Source organism: Pipra filicauda, unplaced genomic scaffold (assembly GCF_003945595.2).
Source record: "Pipra filicauda isolate LSUMZ 115617 unplaced genomic scaffold, ASM394559v2 scaffold356_size1356884_pilon, whole genome shotgun sequence".
In the NCBI taxonomy this organism is placed as follows: domain Eukaryota; kingdom Metazoa; phylum Chordata; class Aves; order Passeriformes; family Pipridae; genus Pipra; species Pipra filicauda.
The window spans coordinates 367,783-381,861 of record NW_024104483.1 but is presented as its reverse complement, the minus strand read 5'-3'; the positions used below and the strand labels follow the sequence as shown (position 1 = coordinate 381,861).

The 14,079-nt window shown below is 35.7% G+C and overlaps 1 protein-coding gene across 2 annotated transcripts in view; it reads right to left on the bottom strand.

Annotated features, from left to right (window-relative positions):
* Window positions 1-399: 399 nt before the first annotated feature.
* The window catches only part of LOC114001845 (tubulin polymerization promoting protein), a 71,957-nt gene continuing 58,277 nt past the window's right edge, over window positions 400-14,079 (bottom strand). For both annotated transcript variants that reach the window (XM_027747382.2, XM_039384453.1), the window contains exon 5: window positions 400-533. In XM_027747382.2, the coding sequence (XP_027603183.2) occupies window positions 518-533 (16 nt within the window). In that variant the 3' untranslated portion in view covers window positions 400-517. The remainder of the gene's footprint in view (window positions 534-14,079) is intronic.

The following is a 14,079-nucleotide window of genomic DNA, read 5'->3' as shown; positions in this document are numbered from 1 at the left end:
AAAAGGATTGTTGTCTTCCTCTCTTTTAGGGTCTTTGAGCTTTTAGATAAAATCCTTTTGATATGCCACAGTCTCAGGCTTATGAATGCCAGTATTAAAGGAGAACAGAATTTGTAATTCTCTTCTGACTACATGCTCATCTAAAGTAAAATGCTCTTGTTTTAGACTGCTCTGGCTTCTGTAAAACATCAGACTCCATTAATTCTATCAGTCTGGACTTTATTTTGTCAGTACAAAATTAGTTCAGACTAAAGTGGTTTTGAAGTAGGGTTCAAAGCAAAACTCAGGGAATACAAAGCAGCACTTAAGCTTTTACATTGCTGTCCTATGAGGATATTACTTGATTAAATTCAGAGGTATGCACGCACCCCATTTACAAATTGACTGCATACACAAACGTTTTGAGAAGATAGTTTTATTTCCTTCTTGTTTGCATGTGTTCCTTTGAAATGTCTTGTGCTCACAGTAGCATCAGGGAAGAAAACTAGATTGTGTCTCCTGGGAAGCTGTGCTGTTTTTAATCGCCTCTGGAGCTGCAAAACAAATTGCTGGTATTACTGCTTTGTAAACTTCAATCTGTCATCCATATTGTAGTTTATTGCTTTATCACTGATATCAAAGGCCACAGTGAACACGTCTACTTTATTAATAGTTACTAGTATAACTTATACTACTGACTAAACACTATAGTAAGATGCATATTTTGAGAGGATGTTAACTGTGAGACCTTCCTATGTTTTCTGTGACTTTTCTAGTTATTTCTGTACTATTTTTTTGCAAGTAAAAGTTCAATTTTTCCCTGCTACCAAATTTCAAAGCAGACAGTTTGCATGCTTACCTTTCTATAAATATCGCATTGTTTCAGGTGTAAGTCTAAGTCAAAGAATAGTTATCACGGGCAAACACAGTATTCAGAAGCTTTCTTAATTACGTATGAAGTCCCAGTGCTACTGAAGTTAGTCATCAATTTTGGCTACAGATTCTATTGCAAAAAATGTTCATTGTAAAATACTAACCTAAATTTCCTACATGCTTTGCTGTTGCATGTTGTTGTCCTATATTTGTCATGCTTCTCTTATATTCCTAGATAATCTAAAAGTATCATTAACATAAAGTCAGCAAGTTTGTTCCTATTGCTTCCTTTATAGCTCTAGCATGTGCTGTCAATGGGAAAATAATTTCAGCAACTCATGTAATATAACAGATTTTATCAAAATGACCATCAAGAAGTAACCTTTTCCTGACATACACGTTTAAAAAATTAAAATTTCCTTCCTCTGCAGAATGGTTAGAATAACAAGACTTGTCAAGGTTTTGTGTATAGTTGCTATGTTATCATCGATTTCATGTCCTACAATGCTATCATGAGTGCACATTTTTTTTTGTTAACATTTATTACCTACCTCAGTATTGACTCATGATGTTATTGAATTAAAAGACAGTTTAAGATTTTGTCGTGTTACTCTAACTTCCTGACTTAAACACTTGTAAAAAACCTAAATCAATCAATTCCTTTTGCAGATGATTGTCCAGTGAGTGACTGTGAGTGAAATGCATCTTTGGTACATTTTAGTACAGATCATGCATTAAAATTAAGTCTTCCTCAGTAACAGAATTGACCAGATGAAATTAAAAGGTACAAATGCATTAACTGAAACAGTGATATTGCAATGCTGTCACAGAACTTTGAGCTTCATTCAAAAGCAAATAGTTAGGTGAGTTCAGAAAAAAATTGTAGTCAAACTCTTAGAAAATCTACAAGACTTCACTCACCATTTGAATTTTTCTCAAGTATTTTGGAAGATACACGTAACTATAGTACTGCAGCCTCCCAGTGTGGTGAACTGATTATATACAGCTTCATGCTTCAGTGGCTAGAATGTTTCCAGCACATCACGTCTCATTTAAAAATAGCTGTCTTGTAGCATGCTCAGCAGCACAGATATGCCAGAGACATCTAATAAGTCTTGTCACTTCTTGTGCATTAATTTAATTTTGGTGGTGGCTTTTCAGCTGGCATCACATGTTGCCAGTTAGTCTCTTGATGTTTATATATAATTTGTGGACTCATTAGGACATTAATTTTCAACTCTATCATCCTATGTTCCTACCAGCTTTTTTCTAAACTTGGAAGGGGTTTGCAAACATTTTAGGAACTGAGTATCACTAGTTAGGATAAGGGAGAAAGGATTTCTGATGTATTCAGAATGGGTTTGCTATTCTGAGACAATCTGGTTTGAGTGATGTTTGGATGCATTTAAATTTCCATTGTGCTGGTTTTTTGTGCTTATGCAGCTGCATATTGTGCCTTTAAGCATCCCTCTGGCAATAAAAAACAAGTTCATATTATGCATGTTAGTTTTCCTACTGTCATTTTGTTATGTCGACATACAGGATTACAAGATAGTCATTACAATTACAGTAATTTTAGTATTTTGCTTTTACATATTTCTCTGCCATTTTTTTATAACTTCATCTTTTTTATATATGCATGCTCACATAAACACAGCATAATATATTTGTTAGCTTGCCCAGTGTTTTCCATTTTAGCAGTGGTCTGTTGTCTCCTTCTTACCTAGCAGATTGTTGTATCTTTCTGAGCTGTTCTCACTCAGGGGGACTATCCTGCCACTAATTAGTCTAAATTAGTAGACTTATTTTAGCCACCTGATTTTAATTGTGGAGATGGTTACCTTAGCAGGTTTTTAGTCCCACACTTTTAAAGCTCTCTCACAATGATTTACTGCTATGTAAAATAAAAACTCTGCATCTTTCTACCAGACCTATCACTGCCTGAAATACTTTCATCAGACTCCTTTCTGTAAAGCTATGGGGAGCATATAGAAAGTTAAGCAACATAAGCCTTCCAACAAGATGTTGTGCTATCTAGTTTCTATTCAGCTGAAATGACTCTTCAGCGTGTATCATATGTAGAACTTGCTCATGTGCAGAATCCATAGACTCCAGTATCTCTATTCTTGCTCCTCTTAAGAATTTGTTTTTCTGGACATGCAGCCAGGAAATTGTAGAACAAGAAAAAAACCACTGTCATTTACTGAATTGACATAAATTCCTCAGCATGTTAAAACTTAGGCGTCTAAAGCAGACCCATCAGCTTATGTTTAGGGCTTTCACCTTCAGTTATCTTGAAGGTATCTTGAAAGAGATGAGTCAGTGGAGCAAGTTATTCTGAATAAATGTATTCTGTGTAAATTTATGTTACTTTTCCTATTTCCATCCCAAAGCAAAAAGATAATTGCTAGATTACAAGGAGTTTGGTATTTACAAAAATATAGCAAAGAACAAACTGCACTTGGCTTGCTGCTAGAAAGGAACCTTACCAAGCTTGAGGAGTTGGCAGATATCACTGAGTTCAGCAAAGACAAATGCTAAGTCCAGTACCTTGGGTAGAATAAACCCCTAGAGGAGGTAAAGGATCTGACTAGTTAGGTACCAGCTCTGCAGAAAATTTGGGCTTTTCCTGGATAATGAGAGGAACATGACTGCAATACATGTTGGGCTTCATTAACAAGAGTAGATTGAGAGAAGAAATTATATCCCTTCTACTCAACACTTAGGAGGCAGCACTGTGTTCCACTTCAGATTCCCCAGTAAAAGGGAGGTCATAAAACTGAAGAGTCCAGAGAAGATCCTCTAAGATGGTATGGGCTGGAACATATAATATACAAGGAATACGCTGAGAGATGTGGTTTTGTGCAGCCTGGAGAAAAGTTGGGTGAAGGGGAGCAGGAGGAGAATCTAATTGCTGTCTTCCACATGGGGGCGTATGAAGAAGATGAAGCCAGATTTTTACAAATATACACAGTAAAATGACAACAGGCAGCTAGCATTTCCATGGCAACAAAGACAATTCCAGCTGTATGTAAGAGACTAAGTTTTTCCACTGGTCAAGTACCTAGGGATGACTTTTGAAATATGACTGCACAGAACACTGTGCAGCAGCTTTGTGGGACATTGAAGTTAGAGGCCATTTGAATAGAAGTTTGGACAATTGAGGGCATGCAGAGGTCTCTTACAGACTGAGTTATTTTATGATTCTAATTAAGATACAAGTTAATTACATACAATTTTGTATTTTAAATTTGATTTTTACTCTCAAGATGGTGTTGGAAAATTTTCTGATACATTATTGTCTGTCATTTAAACTCTACTCTGGAGCTGTAATTTGGATTAGTGGAGTCACATGCAGAACTGCGGTGAAAAATGACACAGATAATAAGTGGGAAAAAATATTTATAAAACAGAAGTTGGAACACAGAGGAGATGAATAGAACAAGATCACTCGCAGAATTTCTGACAGACCTCTAAATAAAAATAAAATGTTTCTGCCATAACTGCAAGAATATCCAACTACAATCCAGTGAACATGCAGAATGTCCTTTGCTAGAAGGTTTGAAAAATCCCGTGAATTAACCAAAACCAGAAAGGATCTGCAGCAATAGTCCTGATACAGATATCTTAATATTTTCTTCTAAACTTTTATTAGAATACGAAGTATTGTCATAATGCAAACTTAGGCCCAGTCTTACATAACAGACAGGAAACAGCTCTTGCTGATTTCCCTTTCAACTTTTCTTTTGATCCAAATTGGAAGAAGTACTAAGAAGTACAGGAACTTGATGGTATTTCAGGTTCCAAGGACACCATCTCTTTCTCATTGCTTCTGGAACTACCTTTCCACCCTTCCTTCGCCCCACCCTTTGGATATAGCAGGATTCTTCTGGGAGCTATGGTGCTTTACAAAAACAAACAAACAAACAAACAACCAGAGAGCATGAGACATTTACATTATATTCAATCACCTGTATTTGGAATTAAATCCCTATGCCTAGAGCATGAAATTTCAGTGTGGTGGAAATCGCTGAAGATTATACTAGTGTTTTGCATGCAACCAGTGTACTTATGCTCTGAATCAACAAAAGCAATTTTAACCATGGTAGTGTTAAAATGACATGCTATAAGAAAATAATATAGCATACTGTGTCAGCAGTCTATGGAAAAAAGCAAAAATACAGTGTAGCATAAAATTAGAAATTTAACAGTCTGCTATCACCTACTTTCCTTGTAATCCCAAACAATCAATAAGTGTGGAGTACCTGGTCAGTAGCTCAACTTTAAAAAGCTGCATTTCAGTTCTGTTCAAAAAATACCACATTTTATTTTGTCAGACGTAGAAAATCAGGATTGCCTAGGTGATCCATTATCACCCTTTTCTCTTGCATATTCTAGTGTATATCCATATGTTAAATTATCTGTAGTTATTTGACAGCAAACCTAATTTTCTTTGCTAGAGTATAAATACTTATCTAATGTTTCACCAGCTAAACATCTCTAAACAAGGACCTGAAAAAGAAGTAGCAAAGTTTGATTTTCAGAAAGTAAGATTAAGGATTTGTCTAAAAAAGACCCAAATCTAAAACGTCAAGATGAAGCTGAAGCTTATCTTAAAATTACTGTCGAGGCTAACTTTACAACCCATCCATGTATCTATTTGAGCACTTTAATTCTTTTGCCTCATATGTTCAAGCTTCTGTTTACCATAGTGCAAATTATTATCTTCTACGTAATAAATATCTATGTTTTCTACTGTGTTTATTATTCTGTGACCATCAGCATCTCTGAGAGACATTCAATCTCTGTAATGAAATGAAACTCAAATTGAGTCTTCAAGTAGAAGGAATTTTTTAGCTTTCTATTGTGTCTGTACTGAAGAAAAGGCTTCAGTCTTCAGTCATTACGTATGCCTATGATGGCTAGCTCTGAGTTTTGTGCAGGCTGGCCAAAAATTGCCTTTTGCTTAGCAAGTAGTGTGTGAGAGAGTATTTCAGGAGCACAGGGAGGTAACGGCTTGGGTAAAACTAAGGGAATCTGGCTAATAACTGGAGTTGCACATAATAATATCATCATCATCATCATCATAATAACATGGGCTGCACAAAATAGTATCTTGAGCTATGGATGCATAAATAAAAGGAACATATGGCAGATTTATATGGATAAGGTGTCATCCATACTGCTACACATTGATTCACAGTTCTGTTGAGAACTCTCTTCTACCCCACAATCCTCAGAGACACAATGGACACATATCCTGCAGTGGAAATGATATGGAACTGATGCACAAGCCCCTGTGCTTCCTTTCTCTTGTGTGACAGGAGAAATGGATGGGACCCTTGGGTTTCAGCTCAATGTCATGCACTAGGTATTTTGTAGTTCACACTCGCTCTGCTCTTGTCTAGCAACATCACACAGTGTAGTCTTTGGAAGGAAAAAGAAATAAATCTTTGTCTATTTAGCAGAAAGATTTGGTTTGTTTCCAGATGTAGTCACTGAAGTGCATAGAAGTGCAAGAAGACTTGCATTGGCAAAGTGAGGTGAAATCTGCTTGTACCCTGGACTTTTTATTGAGGTTTGTCATCAATAATTTTAATCTTGGATTTTGGGATTACTTTTAATTCTTTGTGATGAATTCTTTTTTTAATGGAAAACATCTTCTGGGTGGGAGTTAGGTCTTCCTTATACCTTGTGCACCACCTGCAGGATTATTTTTAATATCCTGCCAAAGATTTATCCTTTCACAGGTCCGTGAAATGCAGGATTTGCTTGTTTCCAAGAACAAAACTCACAACCCAGTTACATAGTCTGGTGACAAAATACGTCTTAATTCATCACAAATATGGTTAATCAATGCCTTTCTGTTCAACTTCCAGTCATGTTTAGCAACATCATAAAGTGTTGTTACTTTAACCTATGGCATCAATAATCATAAGTTATGACATTCTGGTTTGTGTAAAATATTTGAGGAAAACAGCTACATTTTCACTAATTAAAATGCAATATGGTCTGCCTTCTAGTGGATTACCAGAGGAGAAAAAATTTGAGTTAAAACAAAATTTTAAAGACAATCTCATATTACTTCCAAAAAGAATTAGAAACACTACTTGATCTAAAATTATCTCAAGTAATGTTTAAATGAGATGAAATTATGGCCCAAGAGCATGTAGAAGCCCAGAAGAAAAAGGGCTAATGAGTATGTCTCAAACACCAACAACCAGTAGCCATGGAGTCAACCCAGGATTGTTGAAAGAACCAGGTGGGATTGGAGAAGAGGACCATATGGAGGTAGGGCAGGGACAAGCATCCTTGCTCTAGTCCCTGGAGACACAACAAACAAAAGATAGGGTCAGCACAGAAGCGAGCATGAACAGCCAACCAAAAGTCAGTCCAGTAGGGGGATACAAGACCACCAAAGACTCCTGAAGCCTTCTGAGACCTATTTCCAGAAAGGTCTGAAAGAACAGACTGCAGATGGTAACTAATTTGCAGAGAAAGCAAGAAACCCGTCTTCAGGGGAGGAAAAACACATATATTTAAAGGTACCCCCACTAGGCCTGGGTGTGCACCCCCAGGGTGCTGGACTTCCCATTGGCTGAACCGATGATTGATTTCTTTCTTTCTTTCCTTCTTCTCTTTCTTTCTTTTTTCTTTCTTTCTTCTCTTTCTCTTTCTTTCTCTTTCTTTCTTTCTTCTTTTCTTTCTCTTTCTCTCCCCCTCTTTAATTCATCTCTTTTTTTTTTCTCTTCCCTTTCACCCTACCCCTTTATCTAAAACCCACTGCCATGTGCTTATATAGTAGGTCAGGGACTAACACACCAATCTTCATGCCAAGCGTGTAATTTACTAATAAAACTTCATGATTTTTTTGTGGATCCTCTGAATTTTGTTATTCTTTTTGACTGAAAGCATTCATAAATCTTAGGTGCTTCCTTGCCCTTAAGGGTGGGATGTCATAGAGAGACAGACAAGAAACTGAGAAGAGCAGACTGAGACAGCTCAGCATGAAAGCCATTGTTTATGAGATTGAGAATGAGAAAGCAAAAACAAAGATTGTACAAGGAACAAAATGCTCCTTTGATGGTTTAAGGCAGACAAGATTTACTTTAGTAAAAGAAGATTACATCCTTCAGGATATCTGTATCATGGCAATTACCTAAAATAGGACCTAAAATTAACATAGAATATCACTTCATGTTGGTGACAGTGCCTAAGAACAGAGGGAGATCTTCAAATAATGGGAAACATTTTATACCAATTTTTAATATGTATATAACTGTGGATATGTTATACATATAAAGAAATCTAAATATCATATAAAAATCTTATATTTTTCACATTTCACTGGTCCAGTGACTTCAACATACAAAACCTACTCTCACTGAATGTCAATATATGACTACAAGAATTTTTTCTAAGACATTTATAAGAAATGTTCCTTTAAAGAATTTGATTTGTAGTAAAAGTTCAAATTAGTAGTACTAAAATAGACTAAAACCACCAAAATATTACTGAAATGTTTAAAAAATCATTTAGTTTAGCTGGGGAAGCAAACAAAATTGGTTGCCTGAATTGTTTTAATGTACAGAACGTTAATTTCTAGTAAGAATTAGCATACATGCACATGCCTCGAAACTCAATTTAAGTAATTTAACTGGAGCTATTTTCAGCTGAGAAACACAACAAATCAACTTTTTCATAACACTACAGGCAACAACAGATGTTAGTAATGTTGCAAGGAAGGCAAAGCTGTTTTCACAACAGTATTGTTGATGGATACAGCCAGAAACCCTCCACAGTTAAAAAAACAAAGCCAGCACCACCAGCAAAATCAAAATCAGTTCCAACAGCCTGTCTATGGGTGACTAGAATGAAGGGTTGATGGTAGGAAACATGTATATATTCAGTGTGATTCCCTCCAGTCAAGTCCATCCAACAGTTAGTGCCTGGATCCCTGTTTTCCCCTGCTCTGGCACCTGGACACATAAGTCTATAAGGATCACAGCTATACCATTGGCTGGTACAGTCCCATGTCATCATTCCCCTCCCACCTTCCGCAGACTACACTGTATCCCTTGATACAGTAACTGGGATTAGATATGCAGCCAGATGAGTAAGTAGCACATGGATTCTATCATCTCCAATTGCATCCTGTGTAGAGACACACCTTCAGACTTGTGGCCTCCTCAGTAGTCGTTCTGGACTGCCTGGTCCCTTCAGTACGTTCTTCCAATTGTCTCTGAGACATACACGTATCTGGCCCAGTCTTATGACTGCTTTGGTAACTGATGCTAAAGCCCCTTCACCCTCTTTCTGTCCAGGTTCTGTTTGATATTTACTGGCAGTCAAACAGCAGTAATCCAGCTCTACACTTGACCCAGTAGCTGGCACCACAGCCACATGGGTTTCTATCACTCATAATCTTCGTTCTAGTTGCTGGCTATACATAAAGCCTCAGTTGCCCTTAGTTGCTGGCACCACAGGTAACACTGGCTATTGTGACCCACGGTTGACTGCAGTTGACCTGGCAATTAGACCTCCATATGAACATGTGTACACAGAATAAAGAATCCCCTCACCCAAGAAATAGTTAGAAACGAAATTTAATATGACAGGGCAGCTGCCACTTATGAGGTCCAGGGCATCACCTATAACTGCACAGATCAGGGACCAGCCCCTTATCCTTCTATTTTCCTGTGCTTGTTCCTCCCCAGACCACCTACATCCCTGCATTTGATCCCTTCCATATATATGAAATACTGTTGTGGAGAAGAGACGACTGAGAGGGGAATCTAATGAATACGTATCAACAAGTAAGCGACCTTTCAATGTGCCCGGGTTAGTTTACATTATTAATAAATCAGTGCAGTGAGTAAAGAAAGCTGAGGAAATTAAAAAAGGTTAACTAGAAGACCAGGTTTTATAAGTCTCCTGAAGATTTCAATTTGACAGAGGTGGCCTTTTTTTCCCTCCACACCTTCCTCCATGTAGTCCCAGCTCTGGTAGAACAGCCAACAGAACCAGAAGAGTTCAGCCTGCATTTGGCATATGGACATGAGAGAAGGAGCACATAGTTACTGCAATAGTAGCTCCACATAGAGAAAGCTAGCCCAAATAATTGTATTCCTGAAGTAAAGAGAACACATCCTAGTAGATGTTTTTTTATTTTTCATTTTAAAGTTGTCATGCATAAGTGGTGTGTTGGAGTGAGTGGGCATTTCTAAAGGCTCCACAGGAAAAAAAAAAATCCTTAACTCTTGAAAATACAGATCTTAGTGTCATATTCTCATAGGGCACACAAGTACTATCTCCCCCTTTTTTAAAAACTTCTTCAACTGTAAAGAAAAATATTGATTTTTCCTTTAATAACCCCTAAAGGTTCTGCTTCACTATGTTTCTTAACTGTTTCAGTAACCATACATGCTCACAGTTAAAAGGAGTACAGGAGGGGACGGTACATGTTTTCTGTGCAGGAAGAAAAGCTATCTCAGGATACAGTTGTATTAGATTTCACTGAAAAGGCATTTCTAAAGAAAGTTGTCTAGTGTGTGAGCACAGAGAACACCATTTCCAGTTTGAGAACAACTGCAAAAGTGTAGCTGTAAGCTGTTTAGTTATGTTTCCTTGTTCAATTTGGCAATTAACAACTGACTGCTATATTTCTTGAGCAGCACTGTGCCTGTTTATTTCTATTATGACATTATTAATTACATTATTATGATGTTCTGAGTTTAATTAAATACTTCTGTCTTCTGTTTCTTGAAAAAATCATGGTATTATTGCTAATGAAAAGCTGAATAATATTGTTATTTAGAAAGAAAAGGTCCATATTTGCTTTTGGATGTAACATTATTAAAACAATGTTCTATGTAGCAAATTACTTTCCTTACAAGTAAAATATTTTCAACACCACTTAGAGGAGGGGAGAGAAGTAACTCAGGCTTTTGGACTGAGGATCAGTCTATCTTACGTAGCTGGTTAGGAACAAATTGATTCATCCCTGACAGGTCTCATTTGGTGGATCACCATCATCATGGCTATTCAAGCATCACATTAGAGTTCTCAAAATATCAATGCTCACCTTTAGTCATTATTAAAACTAGGAAAATAAATGGTAAAGAAGAAATAGATTCTGCTCAGAACCTGTTCAGAGAGTAGTTTGATGTAATTTATATATGCAGTAGCAATTAACATCTGAACTGTAAAATAACAGCTGTTAACAAAGTTTATCAGCAAATACCATTTACTTCAATAAATCCCAGAACTGACATAGTAACACGTTTATTGATCACTTTACCAACTAAAGATACAATTTTATACAGTCAGTCAACAGCAGTAACGTACTTTATGAGAAGCTATGCTTTAAAAAATGGTGTTTAAAATATAGATTTCACTACAATTTTTCAAGCCAAGCTTTTACAGTGCTAATCAAAACAACTGCTGTACTTGAACTTTTTCCCTAAAACATCAACAATAACGTTGCAGACAAAGTAGCTTTTCCATTGTTAATGTGGGTTTAAATTTAACAAGACAACTTCAAAAGGTTTAAAACATCCATAACATTGTCATTACTTTAACATTCACACAGATAAAGTGATACATTTAATACTTTCTAGCATTAATAAACAGTGTAAAAATATATTGCATATATATATATATATATATATAAATTTGTTTCCTTTTCCTGAAAAAACCTAGTACAAACTAGTAGCATATGACCCCCCCTTCAAGTTTCTTTTACTTATTTTAAAGATTGAAAAGTAGTAGTTTTAAATTAATAGAAAAAAAGACATGGAAATAGAGAATCACTGTTGTGCTCCCCCATAACCACTCGTCATGGTTACTAAGTATATTAACCTCTTGGTAATAGTGGTTCCATTTTTGCTAATGCCAGTTAGAAATTTGGCACTGACTGCAATGGGGATAAGATTTTGCCCAGTGTATTTTGCACTGGATGGTGCCTGCCCCTTTCATCAAGTGGTTAAAAATCTTTGCTTAGGACATGTTTATCTACTATAGTTAAGATTAAGAAATGCTATGCTCAAGTTGATCATTTGCAATAATGAAAAGAAGGTTCAGTGTAAAATTAGTGAGAAAAAAAGTAAACTTGTAAGGTTAAATGATCATGTAAAATTTTTACCGTGTTGAAAATTTCACAGTGAACACAGTAGGCTAGTACAGCTGAATGTTAATGTTTGCAATGCCTGCAATTATAAAAATTGCAGATAATTATTAGCACACAGCAGCTTCCTGGTTGATGAAAGACAAATGAAAGTAAGAACAAAAACTAGTAAGCATCACTGAAGGTTTTTATCATACTGTACAGTGCTCCAAGGAAGACCATGTCAAGACCTATCTCCATATCCCAACTGCTTAACAATTAAATTTTAATTAGTGCTCTAGGTAATCAAAAACAAAATAGTTTTGCCTCTACATTTTACGATCAGGTCCTGACAGCATGCACATCCTTGATTTGTGCAAATCAAGAATCAAAACATCTAAACCAAATTATAAATGGATGTTGGAACATCATGGACAGCTAAACAAGTTAGCAAAGGAATAAAGCTCAGTGTGGATAAATAAATGGTTCATGACTGAAGAAAACCAACCTCAAACATTCAAAAATTATACTTCTGTATAAATATATATTTCTCCTCTAATATTTAAATCTGTGAAACATAAAACCTTGCTAAGAATAAACTTCAATATACTTATCCAACATTGACCATTTCTCTACTTTACAGAATGTAAAGACAAATTTCTTTGTATTATAAGCATTATACAAAAAATTTTCCCTGCTGCAATAGTTTGCCAAAGCTGATATATTCTGCACACAGATAAAAACAAACACAATTTTGCACCCTATAACTTGTTATTGTCTATGATCTTGCCTTTTCATACACCACTACAGTGCTAACAAAAGTAATTTGCCAACATGATTTTATACAGGACATCAGTTTGTAGGTTAACTGACTTTACACAAAGCCTTTGTAAAAAGCTAGTACCTATTTAGCACGAATATTACAGATATACGCAGCATTTCAATAGTATTAATATAACCCTATTGTAACAGAGCCCAGGCTGCATTATTTCACATTATTTAATTACTTTGTTTAAAAATAGCATTTGAGTAAATGCAAGCATACAGAAACTCATCTGATGTAAACTGGAACTTAAAATAATTTATCTCTGTGGGGATACAGATTGCCATCTTTTTTATTATTTTGTTGTTCATCCATAATATAGATGCTGATCAAAATGCAAAAATGGATTAACCTAATGTGTTTTTAGGGACAAATTTGTAATTATTTTGAATGTAACTTTATTCATGTTTCTAATATTTTTCTGAAAATGTGCAAAGTAATAGAAAAATCTTGCATAAAGATAACGGAAGGTAAGGGCTTCTTTAAGGTAAGAGCTATCTTTAAGACCTTTACAAATGTTTACATCAAAACTCACTTTATACAATGCCATAAACTTTACAGTAACTCACAAAAGAGAGATGCTGTATAACTACATTTGAAAATTAATTCATTGGTTGTTTAGCTGCAATGGAATATGGTAGTGCTTAACATTTTTCCAAATCAGGCTAGTCAGCTGGGCATTTCAATGTCAATTGCCAAATGTAAGGTATTTAAAAAAAAAAAGCCTCTTCTGTACTTTTGCCCTCATGTATATAACATGTCCCAAAGTAGTGTCTGTGCGCATGTGCATGAAAACGAAATAGAACTTATTTTTTAAAAAATCATTTCAGATTATCAACATTGCAAATGTCTGTCAAAATTATCCAGCAAATAGGCTGGATTTTTCCCCTTTTATTTATTATCAGGATTGCCCTTGCCAAAGTCTGTCTCGAGTAGATGATCAACTAGTTAGAACGAAACAAGCCAATTCAAATGTTTTCTGACAACAAAGCAAAGAGTTATATCTTAAACTTGTTTTGAAATCCACTTTTTTCATAGGGAATTTGAAGCAATATAGGCAAGGTTAATATACTGAAAAACATGAAAAAATACCACATATATTACAGTTATTTCTCCCTGCAAAAACAAATTACTTGGACAATTAAAACATGGAGGTTCTATCTGCAATATTCTTTTGCTTCCAGAAGCACCATTCTTAGCTGGGACATCATTCAAAGCATTGTTTTTGAGTTTAATGAGCAAGCATGAATGCAACTATGGGTCTCTCACTAGTTTTAGGATTCTGAAGATTTAAAAAAAC